The sequence below is a fragment of the Onychomys torridus genome, chromosome 11 (assembly GCF_903995425.1).
Source record: "Onychomys torridus chromosome 11, mOncTor1.1, whole genome shotgun sequence".
NCBI classification, from domain to species: domain Eukaryota; kingdom Metazoa; phylum Chordata; class Mammalia; order Rodentia; family Cricetidae; genus Onychomys; species Onychomys torridus.
In genome coordinates, this window is record NC_050453.1 from 54,909,589 (window position 1) to 54,935,981 (window position 26,393).

General features: G+C 40.3%; 1 protein-coding gene across 1 annotated transcript in view; it reads left to right on the plus strand.

The window, feature by feature from the left end:
• Nek7 (NIMA related kinase 7) overlaps positions 1-25,973 on the plus strand; it is a 131,655-nt gene extending 105,682 nt beyond the window's left edge. Inside the window, 3 exon segments of the mRNA XM_036201761.1 lie at positions 11,580-11,674; positions 15,577-15,690; positions 25,861-25,973. Coding sequence (XP_036057654.1) covers positions 11,580-11,674; positions 15,577-15,690; positions 25,861-25,971 — 320 coding nt within the window. The 3' untranslated portion in view covers positions 25,972-25,973.
• Positions 25,974-26,393: the final 420 nt, after the last annotated feature.

Here is a 26,393-nt window from a genome sequence, read left to right on the forward strand (position 1 = left end):
TCTCTGCTGCTTACCTGACTGGCATGTCATAACAGCACCCTGTCATTAACTCACTTGAAACACTCGCTTGTAATGTGCACACGTGTGTAGTGTTCAATGCTGTTTTGCAGCCACTCTTGAGTAGGCTGTAGTTATCCATCCCATCTTACTGACCTGATCCATAACTTGAAATCCAGACTTGAACGATTTGAAATGGACTCCGTCTACTGCTTACTACTTTTCCCAAAGCTCCTGACTACATGAGGATTACAGGCCTCTGCATATGTCCAGACTTGGGTGATGTGTCAGTCTAAATGATTTGATATGGAGAATAAAGTGAATTTTAATAGCTCTAAGAATTCAGCAAGGGTTGATCAGATCAGTTCCTTTAGGGTCGTGTTATGTATGCACACGCTGAAGCCATGATTACTGCTGAGTCACTTCTAAACTGCAGCCAGTGAGGAGGAGAAACTACGCACTTTGGTGGTAAATCTGTAATGAGTGAATTTTTTTCAGTAATTTTGTTTTTCATTCTGAGAGAAAAAAAAAACTTTTTTAATTCTTTTATTCTTGCTGTGCACAGGGAAGATTCTGATCGTGTGAAATTCATGTTTCCTAAGCAAAGTGCACTGAGTAACATGTCAAAGTTTGAACTGTAGCTTGTTAATGATCACTGGACCAAATAAAAGATCTTAAGTGTCAAGGAAATGTCTCTGCTAACAAAAAAAAAAAAAAAAGTATAATATAGCAAGAATGGAATGGAGACGCTGACACACTTTTTCTTGTTGGCAAGTTGGCCCCATTTTTTACTTCTAGAGAATTATTACTGTTATTGTTACACATACTGATTATTAGAAGCAGATTTAGTTGCTCTGGTAGTTGAGGATAAAATGAAAACATGGCCACCTATACAATTCTATTTTGCTTATGGAAACATGGTAGAACAGTCTTATTTGTTGTATATTGGTGCATTTTCTGGTTTTCCTGATAGTAAAGTCTGTGACATGGTTCATGCTTACTGTAGGCCTAAATTTTAGTCAGACGGTAAAGAAATAAGATGCTTAATGCCATTCATATTTTAAAAAACGGGGGCCTAAGGTTGACAGAGTGCTTGTTCAGCATGGGTGCTGACGTGGATTCTCTTCCCACCACCACATAAACTGTGGACAGTGCATGCTTGTAATGTCAGGATGTGGGAAGTGAAGGAGAGGATCAGAAATCAAGTTCTAATGTCCCTCTCATTGACTCTACTTTCCTCCCTTATTAAGTGTACCTCCCCCACCCCCACTTTGTTCTGAGCATATAATACTAAATACTCCTGGAATTGTGTGATCCCAGCCCTGGGGCACCTCTATCCCAGCCATAAGTTACCTCTTCTGGAACTCATGTTCTAGTTTTACAACTTGAGGCTCCAGAACCAAGGCTGCAGTAGCACTCAGGTTGCCAGGGGTCCCCGCATGAATGGTACTAGCTGTGCATCTTGAGCATCCTGAACCAAGGCTGCAGGGATGTCGTGTGCTGCCACACTGGGGGCAAGGGCTGCCAGAAACACCTCAGTTTCACTACTACTCTGATTTTGAATTGACTTCTGGTTGTGCTTTCTAAAACCTTTTACTATTGCCTAGGCTTTCTTGGCCCCGGCATTTAGCCTTGTGACCCCATATGGGGCTGAACCCATAGTTTAAAGAATTGGACAAGTCTTCATCTTTAGGCCACTTATCAGAAGGCAGTAAGATGACATACCTGGAAGAAGGTGGGGAGGGGGGATATTTAACAGGTGTGAAGTGGGGCAGGCCTGTCTGGGGAGGAAAATAAACTGTCAGTCAAAGCATCAGAACCAGGCTACTGTAAGAGAACCTGGGCAGTGACTTGCATCCCAAGCAGATGCAAGATGAGCTCCAGGTTTGCTGGTGCAGGGGAAGGGAGGAGTAGAGCCAGATTTAGGAAGCCTTCACATTGTGTTCCTACTATACTGCCCAGGCAAGTTTTTACAAGCTTTTTATGAAAAGAGCAGCATGCTCTGAGTTAAGATAGCAGCCATGAATGTCCTTCATTGACTTCAGGTCAAGCATATCTAGGGTTGTCCACTCAGTTGAATGCTCCTCTTTCCCTTTCTGAGTATCTATGGACTAGGATGTAGTGAGTAGCCATTCCAGCCTTGGCCTGGAAGTTCCAACCCCCATTGAGGCTTTGGTAATGGTCATGCCTACAAGGCAGGGCTGAGAGAGGACGCTGAAGACCCAGGATCCAAATGAGAGGGAATCTTTTGGTGCCCGGACCCTGGACGCTGGAGGTAGACCGAGCAGAGTTCTCCAGAGAACACCGCCGGACTGCACCATACCTTTGCCAGACCCTACAACCTACCTATCCCTTCATTTGTAAATTACGCCACAAAATAAACCTCCCTTTTAACTATGTGGAGTGGCCATAATAATTTCACCAATAACTAGGAAGGTGGTTGCTCACTTCTGTATTCTGCCAAGTGGACTGTTCTCTGGGTTCTGTCTCCTTTTACCTCCACTCTGTTTCACATGTGAATTTAGGATTTTTATTTTGTGCTTTGCTACTGATATGGATAGAGCTGTGTATCTAGGGAAACTGGTTATAGGATATTATACTCATCTCTATGATATGATATGGATAGGGCTGTATATCTAGGGAGACTGATTATAGGATATTATACTCATCCCTATGATATGATATGGATAGGGCTGTGTATCTAGGGAGACTGATTATAGGATATTATACTCATCCCTGTGATATGATACTATGATATGATATGGATAGGGCTGTATATCTAGGGAGATTGATTATAGGATATTATACTCATCCCTGTGATATGATATGGATAGGGCTGTGTATCTAGGGAGACTGATTATAGGATATTATACTCATCCCTGTGATATGATACTATGATATGATATGGATAGGGCTGTATATCTAGGGAGACTGATTATAGGATATTATACTCATCCCTGTGATATGATATGGATAGGGCTGTGTATCTAAGGAGACTGATTATAGGATATTATATTCATCCCTGTGAAGTTTGCCTTGTTTTCATTCATATTGTTTGTCAACCTCACAGATGTAACAGATGTTGGGGAACCTGTTACCTATCCAGGTCTTTAAAAATTTATGGTAAAGACACAGCTCTCCCTTGATCCAGCTTTCTGATTGACTAGGTCAGTGTGTTTCAGCATTCTTAAGGGTAACCCCCAACAAAATTATGACCTCACGGGACCATAATCAAGTATGCTGAAGCAGAAGTTTCATGGAGCCATGTTTCTATTACACAGAGCAGAGTATTTTGATCTTGTTCTATTTTATTTCAATTAAAACAGTGCTGACTGCAAACTGGTGAGTTGATTGCACAACTCATTAATGAGTTGCCTGGCCTGCAATTCAATAAACATTAGCCCAGATCTCCAGGGTTTTCACACCGGTTCCCTTTTTTCCACTTGGCGACATTCTCCTGACGTACTGTCTGATCAGTTCAGTTGGTCCGACATAAATTAGCCCTGTGTGGTACCTCTGTGCTTCTGCCAGTGGGCAGTAACACAAGGCTTCTCAACACTCTGCCAGTCATTCAGCTTACGAGTGTGTCTATCCCGGAGTTGAGGAAAGCACCAAGGGATAGGTAGGGTTGTGCTGAAGATGTGTGTAGGTCGTTGGCTTCCTAGTTTGGAGTTATTCTCACAGACATTTAGTTTCCCATTCTAACAACACTTAGTGGCATGTCCGTTCCATCTGGACTTACCCAGTCTGCTGTACATTGCCTGCAAGCCTGCTATGAGACACTTTGCTTTCTCATGCTCTGGAGTACTTTAACTGCTTCCAGATTGAGGAAAAATGATAACAAACCCGGGATCTGGGGCTGTAGGACATTTGAAATCTGTCTTCAAGACTATTTTCTCCACCATCAAACTCAGCGATAGACACCTGAGAAATGAGCACTAAAGGGATGAGCCTTAAAGACAGGCTTTGCATCAAAGAGGGAGTGGACTAGATGTGTTGGTGTGGGTGGATTACCTTGAAGAATGAAATACACTTTTGCATCAGAGCATTTTGTATCTCTTGTCACCCAGAGGCCTTTGCGGCCTGTGCTTGGTCTTCAATGGCCTGCCCGCCTTCCTCACAGTAGCAGCATTTCAGACAGCCTCAGTCCTGTACGGTATTCAGTCCAGCATTTGGTTTGGGGATTGGAAGGGGAGAGAGCGTGAAGATCATTCACTGGCTCCTAACTAAAGCCTTCTGCTTGAACATGATGACACAAAACACTTCCACTCACATCTCATCCATCATCCAGGACAAGTGTCTTAAAGGACTGGGCAAGCAGTCCTCTGTGTGTCCAGAAAAGGAGAGCCCAGGAATAATGCACAGAGATAAAGGGGAGAGATGTCTCATTTGGCCCTCTGTTTGTGCTGTGTTATTTGTGGGGCATGGTTGGAGCCACCCCTCACATCCAATAATGAACTCTTTCCATGGGACTAGTTATGAATGAAATGGGAGTCATATGTGGCCATAAGGAATTTGTCTTTCGAAACTGGGATACTCTGAGCACAGGTTTTTCTGTTGTTCCCCAAATATAGGCCCTCATGACTGTTTTGTGGATCGGTACCTCTTTAGTTAGCCCATACGATAAGCACAGTATTTGGGCAATCTACACAGTTAAAATAAACATTTTTACTTGGCAAGCTTCAAAAGGTCTGGACTAAATGTCACATGATCTGTTACCCGTTTTCTGGGCTCCCCTCCGTTCAGTAACTTGTGAGGTTAAGTACAATTGCTTAGGTTCATGTCAGTGAGTGGCCAAGCCAGAGCTCACCGAAGTTGGGGACAAACCATGGCTTTTCTGTAACAAGTGTTATTCTTCCTAGAGTGGGCATATTGGCGTCTCTTACTTTCCTACCCACGAGCCCCGCTCCACACCAAGAGTAACCAAAGCAAGAAGGAAAACCTTCCCAGAATGTGAAGCTCCCAGACATCACACGTTTTGAAAGCCCTCTAGGATTCGCTGTACTCCTTGGTGTCTTATGGAGGTCTCATTGTAGAGTGTCCGAGGCACGTGGAATTGAATTCTCACTCTCCCACGCAGTGTGGGAGTCCCCAACTACAAAGCACCACAGACCTAATGGGGTAAAACACCAGGACTGTAGTCCTTTGCAGTTTCATGGGTCCCATATGCATGCATCTCGGTGAGCTAACTGCAGTTCGTCTGCAGTGCCCCTGGAGGCTGTGGGACCCCATCTGTTTCTTGTCTACTCAGGTTCCTGGCAGAACTCAGCTTTTTGGTGCTGCTAAAGCTGTGGTGCCTGATTCCTAACTGCCTATTGGCTGAAGGCCATTCTCACCTTCTAGAAACTGCTTCCCCATTGCTTGGCTACGGAATGAGCCTCGCTCACACGTGGAGTCTCTTGCTCTTTTGTGGTATCTCTTTGTGATCATCCAGGACGATCTGTATTATAGCAGGTGTAACCTTACACCTTCGAAGTCCCTCTTGGCAGGTGCCATAATGCAAACACGTCTGACACCAAGTAGAAGGATCACAGGCCAGCATTCTGTCCATCACAACATCGTAAAAGCCGGGGGGTTTAGAAAGGTAGAATGGTTTAATGGTTTTAATTTCACTTTTGAAATGGAGTAGTTTTTTATTGTGGGGGGGCCAGGTTTGGGATGTTTTACAAGTTATTCCCAAAAGTTTATTCAGGCCGCAGTAGCTTCTCACTTCCCTAGCAGACATGCTTCTCAGTGGCTTCCTTTTCATGGCCTGGGATGCAGGAGAGGAGAAAAAAACATCAGGAGCAATGCTTGACTAGGAAAATGAATCTGAAATACAACTCTCAGCACCTAGCATGCTCCTGTACATGCAGTTGAGGTGGTCTGGACTGAATAATGCAGACCCAGGGAGTTCCTGCCTGCTGAGCCCAGATGATGTTTGGATGGGGTTGTGCATGCTTTCATAATGTCCCTGAGAAAAGATGGGGAGGAGTTTTCTGTGTGCACACGTGCGAATTTACCTGCTGCTTGTGTTTGTTCTGTATCCTGAAATGAAATAGATTTTTAAATCTGACTGGACTGCACCAATATTGGTGTCTATGTTAGAGCAATGCTCGAAACCCCTGGGGAGAACTTGTGTTGCTCTTGTATCCCAGGACAGCCCGGGCTCTTGTTTATCTTTCAAATGGAGACAGGCATCTCTCTGGTTCTGAGATGTTGTCAACAGAGCAGATGCACACCTCCCCACCCGCTGCCGTCCAGGCTGGATATGGGAATCTCACACTGGAATCTCTTGAGTGTACAATTCGTGTTCCCCACACTGTTTCCAAGTGTGATGCGTCCTCTCATTTCAACTCAGAAAATTAGCGTTTGTGAGGCAGGCCTTAGAACAGTTTCCTGTCTGGTGCCAGGTGCCACCTGTGGTCACACACTTGTTTTCCCCACACCTTTCCTGGCTCCTCTCCACGAGTCCATCTTTGCTGCGCACCTCCCATTGTTCAGGGTGGCGTGGAGTGGAGAGGCAGCATATGTTCAGACAGTCCTGGAGGCCGCTTCCGCTGGTTTATTTTTAACTTTCAGTCCTTTGCTGATGTAAGTAATTGCTCAGGGAAGATGCTATTATCTGTTTTAAACGGTGCACATTTAACCTCTGAGCCACCATAACAAGTGTTTACGTAAAACCACCACAGTAGTGTAGCATAGTATTTTTACGCACAGCCCACTGAATTTCTAGCTGTTCATGCGACTTTCTCTGCTTTCTTGGTTTGGGGAGGCATAAACATTTTCAGTTCCCCTGCACAGTCATCAGTTTGATGAAGTAACTGTCTGCTAAATGGGCTTGAATTCCAGGCTGCCCTGGGCAAGTCTTCTATCTTTGGTAACTTGCCTGACCTGGCAGACCTCATTACTGACTAGGAGGACAGCGTCTCAGCTCCTCAGAACAAGCCCTGTGAGGCTCTGCTGTGGTCCCTACAACATTGAGGACCTGCCCTGGTTATCCCTGTCTCTCCAGGACCTAGAACAGTGTATACCACAGGTAGCACCTAAGTGGTTCCTTCATTGCGTCAGTCCCCTGACACACACAGTTCATTGACTGCAGTGCCCAGAACAGGGGGGCAGAGAAATCCACTCAGCCTGCCTTCTGCCATGTCAGAGTGTTATTAAGTATGCCTCACAGGTGTCAGATTTTATTTTCTAAATGTCTTTTGCCATAGAAATACTGATCTAGCACTCAGACATCCCATGTTGACCTCAGATTATACTCAGAATAATGAAGTAAATTTGGTCTCTTCCCATTCAGTCAGCCAGCAGCATTTCTGGCTGACTCAGAAGTGCAAAGGAGAAACAGAAATGAATGCTTCGTCTCTTGGTTGTGTATTTGAATCAAACTGTGGTCGGGATGACGTGTGTCTTTTTAATTTTCCCAGGAAGGAATGTTCAAGGAGTTTTCTTCTACAGTTTATCCCAATTCTGAGAAAAAGCAGCAGCACTTCCGGCCTGATTTGGCTTATTTCTCTTTGAGCGTCCTCACTTGGCTTACCTAAAGACCAGCTCTAAGAAGAGCATATTGATTTTTTTTTTTAACCATATAATTTTCCATATGGATTTTTAAAGTTTTTTTTTCTACAAGAGCTGTAGAATTTAAAGTGCAAATTATGATTCAGAGATACCTCGTTCTACACACTATCTCATTTTACATACTGTCCCTTCTCATAGTTAAGGAAAATGAATAAATGTAGGCCTAGGGACACCAGGCAAAGTGTCTGTGGGTAAGGGTATTTACAGCCAAGCCTGAGAGTCTCCCTTCAATGCCAAGACTCACGTGGTAGAAAGAGAGAATCGACCCCTGCAAGTTGTCCTCTGACCTCCACATGTGCACTGTGGACACACACACACACACAAAGTAAATGAAGGAAGAGGAGGCAAAGGATGAAACACATTTGCAACTTCTGACCAGTTCTATGTTCCCTACCTGAGTAATTACCAATAGAATCCAACATTCCAGTTGTAAACAGAGATTCTTTCCTTGTGCTGTTTTTTTTTTTTTTCTTTTCTTTATTCAAGTCTTTGCAGAGATCAAAGTGTTAAGTTTTTGGCGAACCCACTGAAAGTGCTCTGTGTAGAGCTGTTCCTAATGAAGTGTTCCTGTGCCAGCCGGAGCTTCTGGGAGAGCATCCCGAAAGCAAGATTTGTTGACTTTCTTAAGCTTATGGTGGGACTTCTAAAACCAGTCACAGATTTTAAGGACTATTTTCTTTTTATGAAGTCTGTATCATGTAAAGCACTTCTGATATAGCTAGGTCAGCTAATGTCAGGAAAGCGCTTTATTTCTACTGTTGAAACATTATCATAGTACAGTATGCGTACAGATTAAAGAAAGTCAGATAACATTTTCGGTTCTTCTAAAGCCAACTGCCTTTTTGTTACAAAAAAAAAAAAAAAAGAAAAGAAAGAAATCCATTTCTTACCCACTGTTACTCATGTCAGGAGGTTAAAATGGCATAAGTATCTACTTTTGCGAAATGTATTCTCATCTTACCCATAACCATAAATTCTTGAAAGATAAGTAGAGTTATGCATCATGCTGCCTTGAGTGCCTCTGTGTGTAACAATTTGCACGATTGTTTTAATATCTAGTCCCCTCACTCCACAATTCTCTTCCCTTGTACAGCTGTTTAAAAAGTCACAACATTCTTCAGGCAACAGTCGTCATAAAAGCAGCTGCCATGAAGTTTAAGGAAAGGATTTTAGGAAACAATTATGTCTTCGTTAAGTTGAAATGTTGAAAGCACTGCATTTAAATGCACTGCAGACTTTCCTAAGCACTTAAAACTGTGGGTCTCTTTCAAAAGAGAGGAGAAAGGGCGAATCAGTCTGGCATGTGATGGAGTCAAACAGCTCTGCTCAGGTCTGTCAGCAGAAGAGGTAGGTCCAGAGCAGAGGGACACATTGGGGAGCTTGTCAGAGGAAGGCTGTGGAAGCGCCTTTTCAGGCCTCTGGTCAGCAGTAATTGCGAGTTTGCCCCTATGGGAGTAGTCCAGAATGCAAACCTGCTTATCCTCTACGATGATTGGAAATGTGCTGTGAAGGAGGTGGGTGGCATGCTTGGTTTTCTATTGTAATACATTCTCAGGAAGCCTTTGAGATGAAACGTGCGGAAACAGTTGGAGGATGCTCACTGTTTAGATGATGGAGAACCAGTGTTTAAGTTTAAAACCACAGTGCTCAGTCAGTAACTTCACACTGACCCCCAGCAACTATAGAGGGCAGTCCTCTACCCTAGACTGTTGCCATTTAAAGCCTGGTTCGGAACTCCTCCTCCTCCTCCTCCTCCTCCTCCTCCCCCTCCTCCTCCTCCCCCTCCTCCTCCTCCCCCTCCTCCTCCTCCTCCTTCTCCTCCCCCTCCTCCTCCTCCTCCTCCTCCTCCTCCTCCTCCTCCTCCTCCTCCTCCTCCTCCTCCTCCTCCTCCTCCTCCTCCTCGTCATTCTTCTTGTCTGCTCCCTTCACTTGGGGGTTGCTGTCTGTGAGCTGGCTTGGTGTTTCTGTTAAGGTGTTATGCTGGGCTGAGGCTAATCTCTGTAAAGTGTTAGCATTTGTTCCTCCTTTCCCCGTCATCCATCGTTCACACTCATATCAAACCCCTAATGTATCAGCAGGCTTCCCAGAGCTCCTGCTTAAAATTACCTTTGCTTTTGGTAAACTCTGAACCTTCAAGCTTGGTGTTTTCAACTGCCCCCTGTGGATTCCGGGAAGCCTCTCTCTGCATCCCTCCCTGCCAGTCTCTCACTTTATGTCCTGGAACCACAGAAGCCTGTGTGGAGCTTGCTCATTATCCCAACTGCGCCCACCATCCTTCCTTGAGCAGAGGAAGTGTGTGCATCTGGCCAGTAATTGGAGTTGCCTATGCAAAGTATGAGAAAGTGGTCCAAGCTCCCGAAGCTGCAGGCTGGTCAATGACACTTTGAAGCTAGTTTTTGTTGATAGTGTTGTTTCTGAGCAACCCCTTCCTGTCCTGGCACCACTGAAATATGCAAATTTGCCTTCAAGGTACAGTGCCACAATTAACTGATTGCTTACAGTTTTTCTCTCATGTCAGAGTGGTTCAGATTTCCTTTAAAGTTTTGGTCTTGCATCATCTTACTTCTCTCTTGCTCACCTCCATCAGTGCATCTCTTAGATCCACTCTTTTCACTGATAATGGATTCCCTTCTAGGTAAACCTGTGACGCAACCATGCTTAGCACAGTTAAGATGCCTCACATGGGTGTAAGGCTGGAACTTTATTCCATCTTAAAGCTGACTTTTGCTTCCAAGAATGGTGCTTTGATTATTGTTGGTGTGACTCTTAATAGTGTTTCTGACTAAAATCCCCTTTACAGTATTGTGAATGATATCATTAAGCGTTATAGCAAATACATAGGGGATTTTTTAAAAAGTAATGGGGAAAACTAGAAAACATCATTTTCACCACAAGTAGTGGCATATTATTAGTACAGGTTGCCTCTGGTAAATAAGATTTATGAATATCAAGTAAAGACCTTGATTTTCTGTTTGGCAAAGAGCCTTAGGCTAAAAATGGCAAATTAGTAGTTGAGATATTTGAAATTAAAGCTATTCACTTTGAAAGTCACTTAAATGTTTTCACTCTTCAAAACATAACATACATGCTTTCGTTTTCTTAAAAATAATGTTAGCATTTTGAAAAAAAAAATGTCACAAAAGAGAAAGAAAGCATTTATATGTTAAAACAAAACCAAAAAGTACCCAAATGATCTTGCACCTTAAGTCTCTGTAGCTGCAGGAACTCAGGGTTTTTTTGCATTAGTGTTAGTGCCCTGCCTCAGGTCATCAGGTCATCAGAGCACCTGACCTAGGACAGTCCCTGAATCCCCTCCATAGTGGAACTGAGTACAGCGTCAGCAGGTTCATCGTTTATACTGGGAGCCAGGACTGTGTTCCCAGGGACACTTTTATAAAAGGTAGTTAAACATGTTGTGTGTGTGTGTGTGTGTGTGTGTGTGTGTGTGTGTGTGTGTGTATGTATGTATGTATGTATGCTTTACAGCTTTTATCTAATACTATGTAATTTAAAATATTATCATTCTCAGTTATTTGAAATAGAGAAGCCATATTGAAAACAGCAAAGTCCCATGTGAATCATTTCTATAACTTCTTCTGGAAAAATAATTTTTTCCCTTAGTTATCTTTCTTAAATTCTCCTTGGATTGATCAAAGGAGACCATTATGAGTTTAAGCCACCACACTCTGTTTTATTATAGTGTAGATAATGTACTTTTTTTGAATAGTGAAGATGACATAAACTTTGAGTGCTCTCAAAAACAATGTTGTGATCCTAACAGATTTTTGCTTTTTTTGATTTAAAATTTTGTGTTTAATTTTTCAATATTTTCTTTTATTTTTAAAATTAATATACAATTACCAATTGTATCATTTTTCCCTTCTAGTTCTTCCCTACAACCCCTCTCATGTGCCACACCACCTCCCACCCTACTTTTTACCCCTTAGCATCAGTGGTTAATTTCTTACGGCACCCACGTCTTCATTTTCATGGAACCAGTTCTGTTTGGTTTGTCTTTTCAGTGGGTACACCTTACTAGATGTCTCCAGAGAGAATACATGAAAATGGATACAACTTCAAGTCTGACATCTGGTCTCTTGGCTGTCTGCTATATGAGGTAGGCACTGTTGATAAATTCTGTACATTGACACAGTTTCACTTTGTATCCAGTATTATGGTCTACATTTACTTTTTCTGGATGGTATTTTGTGTCACCTTTTGTTGTGATGAATTAATTCATTGGGCAAGTAAGTTCCCGCATAGTTATCTTGTCTAATATATTTTCATTCATTTTTGACAAGGACTTTTGGTTTTTTTAATATGTATTTTACTCTACTGCTATTTTGCTCTGTGTGTAGAGAGAGAGATACATGTGTGAAAACTTTATAGTGCATTGCAGGAGAATAATGCCATGGATTTAAGAAATGAAAATATTTATCTTTATCAATATTTTGTCTCCTATTTACACAGGTGAAATCCAGCTCTAAGGATGGCTTGCAACTAGTTAAGCCTTGCAGGTTATCACTTAAGCTTGAGAATTCTGTTCTTAGCAGAGGAGGGCAGAGTCCCATAGTACGGCTCTATATTTATATTGTGATGTAATCTTGTAGCTATAGAAAAGGGCACCTAAGTAACACAGTTTCCACCATCCTCCAGAGCAACGGCATTGACAGTATCCCAAGTTAGTGACTCCTAAGATAGAATTTTAATTGTATGTCAGGAAAATACAGAGTCAAAGATGCTAATTAAAAATCAGTCAGCATCTGAGTAAATTTTATTGAATCGAAGAAACACAATACTTGGAGTTATTTTTGTGTTTCAAAGAAAGAAGTCGGCAGTGCGTGTCTGTCTTTTTGCTCTCCTGACTCTGGTGTCATCTGTTAGGATTGTGGCACGGTCACTTGGAGGTGGCTCATTGAGGTGCTTTCTGAAATGTGTATTGACCTTTTGGAGTTGTGCTGATTGTAGATTCCTTAATTTAGGGAGAGTGGCCTTTCTGGTTTTGTGCTTTCTTTGATGACTGAGGACACTCAAAGGATTTGAACAGGTTCTTAGGTGAACTCACCAGTTTTGACTGTGACATACTATTTATTTGTGGCAGAACATGTGCTCTTGTGTGTCCACAGGACGATGAGGGTCCCATGCTGCTTGTGTGTCCTTGTGTGTCCATGGGGTGACAAGAGGTTTGGCTCACTCTGGATTCTGATGATGATTTTCAGGGGGCAATGTTGATAAGAATTGGCTTGATAGTATTGCTGCTGTAATATTTAAAAGTTAATCACTTCATCTGTTTAAAAAAAAATTTTTTTAAACCAGGTTAGGTGGTATTAGAGTCGTTCAGGCCTTAATCTAATATCAAAATAACACTTTCCATTTAAACAACCTCAAAGTAGGTAGGAAATGATTTTCTAATAATGAACTTGAAGTTAGCAAAAGCAGTAGAAAAGCAGAGTTGAAGGTAGTGTTACAGGAAGAAGTTTACTTAATTCTTGCAACCTTGTATCAAAATTGAAACAATTACCCACATTTTACAATTGCATTTGAGAGGCGGGATCTGTTTTTATGTATGCTTAATATGGTCACCAAAATAAGAGTTCTCTCTCTGAGCATTTCTGTATCCTCAAGGTATACATGTTGTGCTAATTTCAAGTTCAAGTGTTTATCATGTTCAAGTTAGGATCCGTCTCAATGCATTTTCTCAAATCCTCCATGCAAGAGTTGAGAACTTTTAAAAAGATTTAATCTATCTTTATTCTGGGTAGATTATGATAGAAAAAACTCTATTGGGTGCTATAGACAATTTTGAAAAACTAAATTACACTAAAAAAATAGCAGAGAAAATACTGAATATAAAGATAGATTTAGTGCAGTTTAGCTTTTCACAATTGTCTGTAGCACCCAATAGAGGTTTTTTCTTTTCCTATCACAATCCACCAAGAAATTACTGTTAACAATGAAGGAGTAGGAAGCCCTTTTTAGAACGTGTTTTAAACTCAGGAAATTAGACTTTCAAATATTCCCGAAACCTTTGAAAAAACTAGGAGTGCAGTTTTAATTGATATGCAACAAAGTAGACTTTACTAATTAAAATCAAGATGCTGAGCTTTGCTACATGGACCTTTACATGGAAAAGTAGGTTTTACACATTTCCTTTATTGTTCAGTGCGGCAATTGCATCCTTACAGGGTTGTAGGTTGGTGGCTTACAGTTCAAAAAAAAAGAGAGCTGCCACCAGCCCCGAAGACAGACAGTGGGCTTTCGTCCCTCCAACACCCCCAGAATACTAATGAGGAAAGTCAGACCCTCGAGGTCAGGGAGCGAGTCAATCATTCTAGCGATCGTCTCAGTGTGGAGGATCAAATTAGCCTGAAAAATTCAGCTGCTGGGAGGAGAGGGTGAGCAGCTGTCAGGGGCAGCGCCGAGATGCACTAATGAACCAGATGAATAGTGCAAAAGCTTGAAAATAAAAACAGGACAGTTGACATTTTTCATCTGTCAAAGCAGGAGATGCATGAAAATATACTATTCCTGTTTAACTCCTTAGGGGACATTCAGATTTTTTTTTTTTAACACTCTGCAGTATTGAGACAAAAGTAATATAATGAACTCCTAGCATATGATAGAGAATGAGTGTACATTTATGTAAGGTCTTACAAAGGTGGGGAGACGGTGGTTTGTATCTATGGTGTGTTTTTAAGGTGGATTATTTAACAAGTGATTTTTATCATATAGTGTCCTTGCATTTTCAACATAAACATTGTTTACGATGGTGGGTCTTCCGTTAGAAATTCCCACTCAGTGTTGTGTGTTTAGGGCACTCAAGTCATTACTTACTTAATGCCGTCATGTGGAGCTATTCCCAAGGTTGTTCTGTGTGGGTGTGTGTAGGTTTTATATAAAATGTGGGCTAGGTAAAGCCATATGTAGAGCTGTTTCCTAGATGGGATTTCCAATCCCATCCCCTCCCAGCTGAGGCTCTGAAGGAGTTAAAACCCTGTCTGGAGCACAGAAGACAGATGAGAGTCCTTTTCAGCTTGTCCTGTCCCCACTGACGCTCACTGAGTAGCACAGCATGGACCAGCGTGTTTCACACACACTCTGCCTGTCTAGGGAATGTACACATTGTCCTTCCAAAATCAAACTTATTAGCACATGTAGAAAAGGGTGACTGACTTTGGGGCAGCTTGGCACTCTGTGTTGTGTTCTTGCGGCTGCGGCTCGGAGATTGAGAAGGTTTTGAACAGGATGCGAACGTTTTAAATTGAATTTTTAGTTTGTAACCTTGCTTACCAAGTAGTTGCTTGCGCTTTTAAATGTCAAGTTCGAACCTTGTCTTAAAATACATTTAAATTCAGTAATGTCTCTTTTAAAGTGCCATATCCTCTAAGTCATGTTTTTCTGCATAAAAATCACCGGTGGATACCTTGAATTGCATCTTGGAGTCATGGATATTTTTTAAACACATTTAAGATTTCTGAGACATAATCAAAAGAGAGTTATGATTTAAACTACTTAAGGATTATTTACAATATTAAAAAACAGTCTTTTCTCTCTTAAAATAACCTTTTCCCTAAACAATATATTACACATAATGAAATGGCATGCATTCTATTCCTTGCTCAATTTAATTCAGTTTTAATATCAGTTTTTTGTTATATTGGACCATTACATATTTGAGTCATACCATATGATATCTGTTTTGCCATGAAATATGCTAGTTGTTTTTGTGGCTATGTACATATACACACAAACATCTTCCATTTCTTAATATTGTTTTATGTTGTATGAGATATACTAATCATTTCTCTTTAAGAATTTTAAATGTTTCAAAAATAAAATTGTCTCAAAAATTTTAGCATTTAATAATACACAAAAAATGATAATCGTAAAAATCAAAATGCTCATAAAATTTTATTCAAAGTATTCATAATGATTTTCTACCCCAGTGTCCTATACCTGATGAAGTCACCTTTAAAGTTGCTCTGTAAGTACATCGGTTTCATTGTGAGTGTTTTGCAGATGGCTGCATTGCAGAGTCCTTTCTTTGGGGACAAAATGAATTTGTACTCTCTGTGTAAGAATATAGAGCAGTGTGACTACTCGCCTCTCCCGTCAGATCACTACTTGGAGGAGGTAAGCAATCTTCAGCCCATACGTTTGTTCATTTTGTTAACTAAGGAGGCTTCCTTCATTCGGAATACAGATGAATGGTGCAGGTGGAAGAAAGAACACTTTTCATTGTTTTCCTTCACAGACTTACTGTTTGGTTACTAGATCAGCTCTGTGGTTCCCAGTGAGGAATGGAACAGAACGCAGTGTGTGGGAGAACACGGAGAGTTGACTTATGTGGCATGAGCCCATTGAAGGGAAGAAGGAATGTTCTGACACAGTGTCTTGTGACAGGCTGAGTCCTCAGTCCCGATCTCTCAGACAAGAAAACTTAGTTTGGTAGAACTTCCCTCCTCACACTTTCCCAAATCTGAACTATGTACCTCTCACCTGTCTCTGGACTTTTTTTCTTTCTTTTTCTCCTTAGGCAATACCTATCCTACCACCCCCTCACTGTTTGAGCTAGAGTCCTCTGGGTAAGGGTTTTAAGGTTACCAATGTCAACATGTTTATAGACTACATTGGACAGGACTGCCAATTTTCAAAGCCTTTGAGAGCAGAATTCTTGCTTGCCTTGCTAGTGCATTGGAGTGAGTTGTTTTGGCACTTACCCAACATCCAGTTCTTCATTAAACAGTATCTTCCATTTTTATCCAAATATATCATGATTATTTGAGAGGGTATACAATAGTGGTGTCTCAGGTCAACTAAGAGGAGCTCACAAAGGCTCTTTGGGGACTTTTCATCTGGGACCTGCCCAAGGAAGCAGTAAAGCCTTGGACAACTCATGTCATGAGCAACAGATTTTTTTGCCCCAGGAAAATGGAAAGGAGCAAGGGAAAAACATAGGACAATTACAGTGTTCACTTATTAAGTAATCTTGTCATATTTTCTATTTTGAAAGGAATAACATCTGGTCTTAGTTCTGTACAATGAAATCAGAGTCCATATAGCTTGAATAATAAAGATCTAAAGATTTTTTTTTAACTATATGTGTGTTCCTAGAATATAATCAGTACACCTTCATCTGATAGTTTTGATACTGATAATGAGTGATGCCTACCTTTTTGCTTCATGGGATTGTATTTAGATAATTAGACTATACTCTTAGGAAGCAATGGTGATCATGCTCTTATGTTAGCCATTTTTAATTACTATTTTGGGTATGGAATATAAATATGGCATTTCACAAAACCAACTTCAGAACTCTAGGCCTAGAAATACAGTAGAGTGTGAACAATAATGCAAAACGATAGCAGGGATGTCAGGGGCCTTTCTTTGTTGTGTCATTCATGCTGTCTTCTTTTTACCGTGAAGCACATGAATATTTCACATATCTGCATCCTCATCCCCTATTCTTCTTGACTAATTTTCAGACTGTCTGAATTTGCATTTCACATGGTAGCTGATTAGGAGATGCCGAGTGCAGCAGCGAAGCCTCAGCAGGCGGTTACCATGGTGACCTTCAGCAGGATTTTAATGATGATACCACTAGTGGTTCGTTGAAGTCGGCCTGCCTGCAGGGCTACTTCACTGCAGCTAAGTGTGAAGTTGGATATGCGGCTTCTCAGCCAAGGGGCAAATATCAAAGTCTGGCCCAGATAGAAGGTCTTCAAGTTGGAAAAGGAAAATAGATCCCACTTTTTACTTCGCTCTGTATAGTTACCAGTTCCAAAAAGAGCTATAAAGCAAAACATGTTATATGGGGCATCTTCCAAAAGAGACAGTGCAGTTTCTAGTATTGGTAGTCTCTTGTCATGCCTCAATGAAACCAGAGGCTGTAATGCCTTGGTAAACATGGAGAATAATCCTGAAGCAACAAATTTGAAAACCATGCAGTTAATATAGCAAATGTTGCTTTATTTTGATAAAAAAAAAAATGAAGCGTTCTATAAGACTTTGAAATGCTGATAGTATTAATAAATGTTTTCCAGCCTTAATTAGGAGCTCGATTTGTTTATAAACAAATTATTCTAAATTTGTGGCAACAACAGAATCATAAACAGATTTAATGCCACGTAATGATATCAGTGATATCTCCAGTGTTTATTATGAAGGCTCTTTAATAGTTTAAAGATCCACATTGGTATTTAAGTTAGCAGAGCATAGGGACCAATGAGAGGTAAGTGCCAACTTGAACTTGTATCAAAAACTACATCACTGTGTCTTTTAATAGTTAAAATAGTAGGTTTCTGTAAGTGAAAAATAAAAACAAATAGCCTTCTGAGTGTGTTGAGAGCTGTCTGGAGTTACTGAGGCACTGATTATATTTTTCCTTTCTAAGTTTCCTGCCCACAGAAGATTTAAAAAGGGACATGCCATAGTGAATTACTTGCCAGCCTGCCTCAGCAACAGGAAGGGAAATAACAAGACTTCTACACACAATCATTCCATTGAAATTTAAAAGAGTCAAGAGCTTTTAAAAAATGGGTATTTTCCCCATGCTAATATCCTACAATATGCTTTCGAAATCCAAGTATGACATCAAATCTTTCCTTTTGAAGTATGGTGTTTATATACATATCTGTAGGTTTTAGATTGAAATAGTTTAGCTATACATGGAGGATCTTAGAAAACATATATTACAGTCTTTGTTTATGATGACTTTGTTTTGTGCATATTTGGTATTCCTTGTCTTTTTTTCTGTAACAGCCTCATCCATGTGTGAATAGAGAAGCACTATACTTAAAAATTGAGGTTGAAAACAGTTGCCTTCCCTTCGATAGCTCTCTGTTTAAATTGTCTGCTGGGTGATGAAAAAGCAAGCAGTTCTTGGGGGTTTGCTATTTACTAGGAATCATAAGCCAAGTGCCTGTTCAGCCTGCCTGTGCTTAAAACCTAATGGTCATGGACACATCTTCTTTCCCTTCACTGCTAGTATGCATTCCGCTAGAAGATCTATGAATTTTCATGTTTTCAAAGATGCTGTTTCCTCTTTTCCAGCTGGTCTCCTTCTATATGGTCTTCCTTGGCTCTTCTCTCCCCACACCTTCCCTTGGCAGTCATACCTCATAATAGCTGCTCCTTGGTATGTGCACCTCCTCCCTACAATGTCAAGTATCCACAGCAACTCTGCTCTTAGTCTACATTTCTAGGGCCTATGGATTTTAAAACTTGGGTGATGGGCTGATTGAGGAAGTAACGGAGTTGGTGTTAAAAAATAAGAAATTTAAAAAACAAAATGAATGGCCTAGTCAGTGATGATTGAATCACAGAAACTTCTCAAAAGAATTGTCTAGTGAGGCACAAGATCACCCAAAAGCATGCTGGGAGGTGCTGTAGCTCTCTGTTGCTGAAACCTTCCCTGTGTGGATTTTCTTCTTATTCTTTTGCACAAGCATCAACTATGAAACATCTGGGGCATTTACTATGAAATGATATATACTTGGTCCCTGTACTTAATTTCTTGAAGAGACACTGGCATGGTCATCAGAATTATATATTTGTTCTGTCAATCATCTCTTTAGACTCATCACACACAAAAAAAATTGATTGAACATCCAGATAGAAGAGTTCTGAAAAGTCAAATAAAGGGCTTGCCGATGAAATGAGGGTGAGGTAATTTTGGTTCCAGAAAATAGCAAAGCAATAGCAATGCTTTGAGTACAGGAAAAAAAAAAAAAAAAAAAAAAAAATCAAGCACCTATAAAACCTTGGAAAGATGGTTAATATTTTTAATAAAGTGAACTGTGTCATTAGAACAGTAGATCGGAAGTGATTGCTGCAGCAAATGTGGCTTAGTCATTTTGTTTGGAGATAACACTAGGCATTGAACCCAGAGCCCTGTGCCTGCTAGGCAAGCATTCTATTGAGATAAAGCATCTCACTAAGGAGGGCTGGGCGGTGGTGGCACACGCCTTTAATCCCAGCACTCGGGAGGCAGAGGCAGGCGGATCTTTGTGAGTTTGAGGCCATCCTGGTCTACAGAGTGAGATCCAGGAAAGGCGCAAAGCTACACAGAGAAACCCTGTCTCGAAAAACAAAAACAACAACAACAACAAAAATCTCACTAAGTTGTGGAGGCTGAGTATAAAATGACACTGTAACCGTGGGTGCCTTTGACCTGGTGATTCTTCTAACTTAAACCCTCAAGTAGCTGAGATTATAGGCTTCTGCTACCAGGCCAGCTCAGTAACTTTAAATTTATCATATATAAATAAGATAGAGAATATATTTTTCTAGTTATATTTTGGAAAACTCTCTAGTTTCTGAAGTCTTGTTAATTGCTTTCTATAACGGAAGAAACCAAATTACAGTCTCTCATTTTATGTTGAATGTTAGTTTTATAGTGCTCAAATCTTTAGACCATAGACAGAAAAGTTTGTTGTATTAAAAGCAATTTATTGGAACCACGGGTCATAAAATTATCTTTTGAGATGTGGACCTGCTGGGGCCACTCAGAGCGGGTAGGAAACGAGCTACCAGCGTTTCCCTCAGCTGCAGCCTGCTTCCCTTTCCCCTGTCCTGTTATCTTCATCGTCTTAGTAGGGCAGTGTGCCCTCCTCTCCACTTCTTCTTTTTGGCAAGTTGGAGAAGTGATGGCGGGAGAACAGGATGATGGTGTGCGTTCGCTCTCTCTTTCCTCTCTGGCCTGCCTGGGCTGACCCAGCACCACAGCCTGGTGCTTCACTCGCAAGTGAAGACCTGGCAGTGGGTACCACTTTTTATTCTTCTTGGGACAGCCACACGTGAAAATAAATAGAACTGGCAAAAGGTAATCTCTCTCATTCCTGGGACTCGTTATTTTTCAGAGTATTTAAAATATAAGGATTAGAAAGAGTACTCATTTTTCCTGTGACACATAATCAACTGTAGTAGTTAAATGAAACTGATTTCATAGGTTATTGTAGAACATGGTGTGTTTATAAGGCTTTGATAAAACTAATACTGCATTTTCAACTCTCAGAATTGCCCTTTTATCAATATTTTGTTGAAGAAACTAAAGCTCAGGCTTTGTTCCAGCCTACATAAGATCAGATAGACTAGGTGTGTTGAGCAGTGGTGGGCCTGAGAACTTGAGTTGGGTGGGGAAGACTCCCTGCCTACCCTACTTGGGCTGCAGGGAGCTCGCACCCCAGAAACTGCTCAGGTGTTCACCACAGGCCGTTCTGTACTTCTGGAGACTTCTCACTCCTAAACCCTTTCACTTCCCACCCGCTCTGAAATCCCTTGACTTCCCCATGTTAGAGAGCATTCATGTCCATCAGGCTCGAACCATGCAGGGACCATGCAACCCAGGAGCAAAGGGATAAGGCTACTTTGTGGAGAGTAGCAATTATTTGAGTCTGTAGATGTGCATACATCCCAGTGACCAGCTGGGTCGTTTCCTCTGTGCTACTTTGTCTGCTTTCCAGATGTTCACAAAGGCAAAGAAAATAAATACAAATCTTAGATATAAGGGATTTTTAAGTTAACATTTACAAAGAATTCTTAGTTTTAAAGACTTGCTTTATGTAAATATGAAACAAAAAAGTCTGTTTCTAGACTTTCTGAAGTTAATGGATATATATAAATAATATAAAACTTTTTTATTTAATAAGTCAAACATTCATTCATCTTTAGTTTCTAATTCTGAAATTCTAATAGAATTTTATTTAGGAATTCCTTAGCCAGAGCTATTTAAATTGGTGCTGGGAAGTTTTTTTCCTAATATATCATTACAATAATGCCAAAATGAACAGCTTGATAATATTGGTACACACACTGTTTTAAGGAGCATTTATTCAAGTGTTTTTACAGTCTTTAAAGCATCTAGTCATATTCCAAGTGAGATAAAAATATTTACTGTAGAGTGTATAGATATTGAATGTGAATATCCCAGTTATGCAATTATTTAAATTGTCATCCAATGTTATTCCAGAGACAGAGAACATTTGATTTTCCTTCTTAAAAATTGTTTTAGTAAATTTCATATTCTCATCACTGTATTATTTAGCCATTCCACTAAAGGTTGCTGTGTAAGATTTGATGTTTAAGCTTTGAGTACTCCATCTTTGATTAAATATATAGATATATTTAAGCAGACCCTTTGTTCACCTGTGCTACAGAAGTGGCACTGGAGAATTGTTCTAGCAGACACGGATCCAAAACGGTGCCCTATATTCACATATCCTGTGGGATCCTCTAAAACCATGTAACTTTCTGTAAGACTTTGTTTTTAAAGACGCTGATGGTCTCTGATTTCAAAATACAGACATTACTTCTGTGTGAGACGGCTTTCCTTTTTCTCTACCCCTAAGTCAATCATTAGTGACACTTTGGTGTCCATGCTGGATATAGCTAATCATTTTATATAAATATCTAAAGCTCCAAATATAGTGGCTTTAATGTATTAGACCAACATTGGGGTGCTAAAATGTGTCCTTGGATAGATGGAAATTGGGCATATCTGGGAGGCTGATATAGCATAATTGGTCTCAGAGGGATCAAGATAAGGCTGATAAAGAAACAGTACCAATAGAATTAGTCTTTATTATCCTATTGAGAATAGCTGTGGTGACCTAAAGCTATAATGCACAAAGAGCCTGACTGTTATTACCCCTCTGTGGCTGAACTTGAACTGTAATTGGGTTAGCACCCTGAGAACAATGACTCTTGACACGCTCTGTAATATTTCTGGCTTTAAGGTGCATGCTTTGGTATTTCTTTAGAAATGCATAGATCAAAATATATTAATGGTTTATCTACTGAATTTGAAAACTAAATTAATTTTATAGCTCTTTACAGATATTATATCGAATCACTCTATTAGGTGTTAGTATCTCTGAAGCACATGAATAAAGTAGTTTTCTCTTGCTTTGTAAAGGCTCTTAAGTGGACACGCCTATTTTGGCATATTATATTAAATGCAATTTTTAAAAAGACAGAAAGCATGAGAAGTGATCTTCCTATAATAAAGGAGTATCTTCGGCTCACATTAGCTGTCCTTGCTACTGCCAATGTTGTGCTTTAGATGCTGGTAAGTGATAACTGGATAGCTCTTGAGTCAACAAATACATTTTTAAGCACATGAATACCTAGTAGTCTTAGAAATTAAAACTTATCATAAAAGGATAGAGAGAGCAATCTTGGCTCCATTATCTTGACATTTTCCTTTAACATGGTTACTATCATTGCAGAGTATCGAATGGTTGTTAAAAACAATTCAAAATAACTTGCTTTCTTCCAGAGGGCTAGAGAAACATTTTATTAAAAGATAATAGTAAAGGAGCATGCCTTTAATCCCAACACTCAGGTGGTAGCGGTCGGAAAATTGCTGCAAAAGTAATGGACAGCCAAAACTATGTAGAAAATCTTTTCTTAAAAACCGTACACACACACCCAAAACTAACATTGAGTGAGGTCTTGAATATAATCATCTTATTTTGATCTTTAATGTCTAACTTTATTTAGTGCCACATCCTATTTTTATGAGGGTTTCCACCTAGTCTCCCTAGTACTGAGAATCAAAGGTCTTAGGTCACCTGTTAGGGACGTGCTCTCCAGCCCACTGTGTTTAAATTTATAATCTAATTATGAGATTGGTCTAAGTTGAGATCCGAGTACCTGTTGTTTGGAGGGAGTTACAGTGGAGTTGCAGTTAAACTGTCATGCTCGGTCATAGTGCTCATCTGAACACCTTTGTGTCAACACTTAGGAGTATCTTTGGGATAAAGTGGCTCTAATTTTCTCATGCCATCTGTAAAATCCTAGAAAAAAAAAATGGACTGGTTTGTGTTTTGATCCAAATTGTCCTATGAACTGTGAATGCCATTAATGTTAGAGCCTCATTGTGCTGCTGAGTTTTACATCAACATGATACAAGCTAGAGTTATCCGAAAGGAGGGAACCTCAATTGAGAAAATGCCTCCATCAGATCTGGTTGTAGGGCACTTTCTTAATTAGTGATTGACAAGGTAGGGCCCAGCCTCTTGTGAGTGGGGCTCTATAAGAAAGGCTGAGCAAGCCATGAGGAGCAAAGCAATAAGCAGCACCCCTCAATGGGCTCTGCATCAGCTCCTGTCTCTAAGTTCCTGCCCTGCTTCGGTTCCTGTCCTGACTTCCTTCAGTGATGGCCTTGCAATGTGGAAGTGTATGCAAGTAAACCCTTTCATCCCCATTCCATTGCTGTGCTGAAACACCAACTTGTAATGGCTGTTACTGCTCTTAAAAACCTGTGCCCGAAATGAGATCATTTCAGTTCCAGTCTGCACCCTGCCTTCTGCAGCCTTTATGATCTTGCACTATTGCTGCTTTATAAAATGGCCCTCATTGGTTGCATTGTCAAGAAGATGAAATATGTTAGACAAAAATGCATAGTGAAACATAGTTAGTGAAACATAGTTCATAACATTTCATTCGTGAGTATGTTGAGGCCCGAGTCTTCCATATTTGATGTATCTGACAGTGAGATAATTCTGTCAGTAAATGCACTGGTAAAGGAAACTTTATGATGATTTTCTTAACTGGCCAAGATTGAACATACAAAGTGGTGGGGGGAGCAGGCCCTACTTATTCTGCGTTGTCTTCATCTACGGTGGCCTCCAGAGCCCTCTAGGCTGTCCCTATACAGCTGTCATCTGGATAGTGTGCTGCTCAGCCGCCGCCTCATGTTCCCCACCCTCACCCTGTTTCTCCTTGTTGCTAGTCCTTGCTCTTTTGAAGTGCCCCAGTAAGCTCTGTTGTCTTCAGCGAGGCTTGTTTTCTAGTCTCCCTCTAGTTTTGGTTGGCTTCTCTTCATGGTGGCAGGGCTGGCCATTTGTTGTTAATTGGCTACAGAGTGCACCCTGTGCTGAAGTTCTCTGCAAGGTTGTTTCTGAACTGGCTTGTACGGTGTGTCAGTGTTAAAAAGTGAATTGTTATTCTGCCCACTGATACTTTCGTTGGATATGATGAGCTTTTGTAACCTAGTTACTATTTCCTGTCACCTTTTCTGTTTCCTTTCTCATTCCTATTTTTTGACAGCTTGGTGACCTTGTGGGACTCCGTGTCTTTTTTAACATAAGAATCATCATCTAAGGCCTTTTCCTGTGCTTTCTGCACTGTGCATAACTGGATGCATTTGTCTTTAACTGGTAAAGTGCCAGCCTTTTTTTAAAAAAAAATTAAACCAACATAATAAAATGCCTTATATTTTGCCAAATTATTTAAGCACTTTCAATACCATTCCATGTTCTTTTGAAAGGAATATAAGTTCATATCGTCATGCCTTCTCAGCAGATGCAACAAATTCTGCTTCCAGCATTCTAATTTCCAAATGTGGCTGAAGCAAAATCATTGTATTTTGTTCTGATAGCATTGTTAAAGAATTGGAAATGGGACAGCATTTCTGAAGATCAGCTCAAATGTCATTATTTAATAAGTGGAAAAATAAACTTGCAGAGACAAGGGTACAGGGCTGCAAGGTTCCTTCAGCAAGGCTGCTTGCCGCCTCTCTCCGTTCACCATGCCTGACCCCATATCTGCCTTATCCTGCCCAGCCAGCCACCTCACATAACATTTCCGTGCCTTTAGACTTCTCTTAAGAGTACCAACAAGTTCAGCCCATGGAATTTATCAGTATCTCTGCAATGAAAGACATGAAGAATGCAAGGATTTAATAACTCACTAAATGCTATGCTAATGTGCATGCCAGAAAGTTTTCAAAATGTCCAAATTACTCCTAACAGCAACAGGTACAGGGCAAAAAGATCAGAGTATGAAGATGGTATATGCTGTTATAAGTAGACACATAATTTGCCAAACAGAGGTTATTAGAATTGAATGAAACCCAATATTCTAATTATTGAATCTGGAAAGGAAGATATCTTAATCTATGGGGATTTTTTTTTCCTGGTATATAGAGGGATCTGAACTCTCTTCTTTATAAAGTGGGAATATTTACATACTACTTCACCGAGTTAAGGATTGGAATAATATTTATACTTTACCTTGCTGACAATTTATATAAAAGAAAATAATCTAAGACTACTAAAGTATATATTTTCTTTACATAAATATAATTCGTGATAAATGTATCTGGCAGACATGTACTCTCATCTCCTTTTATGAAAACATAAGCTGGCTAAAACTAATGTATTAAATTATAGATCAAAATTCTAGATCAGGTACTTGGGCGCATGTCTATGGTTAAATAGAAACCTTCTAGCTAACTATTCAGAATTGCTTTGTTCAAAATCAAGAAGGCTGATTTTAAGTTTTGTTTTGTCTCTTCAGCTTCGACAATTAGTAAATATGTGCATCAACCCAGATCCAGAGAAGCGACCGGACATCACCTATGTTTATGATGTAGCAAAGAGGATACATGCATGTACCACAAGCAGCTAAGCTGCAGAGTTGTGAAGAAGGCAAACGAAATAACTTAAAAGTGTTTTTGTGCAAATCATACCTCCCTATTCTTGTCTGGGTGTTAAGATCAATATGTTAAAGTTAATGTGCTTTGAATCCTTAACCACTTTTCATATAAGCTTCATTTTCTACCAGGCTCGATCTCCTTGCAAATCCACAAGACTCTGGGATACTCAGATTTCATTAGGAGTTGCAAATACAAGAGGTTTCAATGGCTTAAGGTTTGAGGGTCATTTGGAATTTTCTGCTGATAAATTGTGGTCATAGATTGTCAGTGCCAAATGGTGAAGAAACATGTTGGCACACATCAGGAAAGATGCAGAACCTGAGGAAAAGCCCTGAGCATTTGACTTGTTTGCTTTTAAGTCACTTACAGACACTTCAGTGGACACAATTGTGAA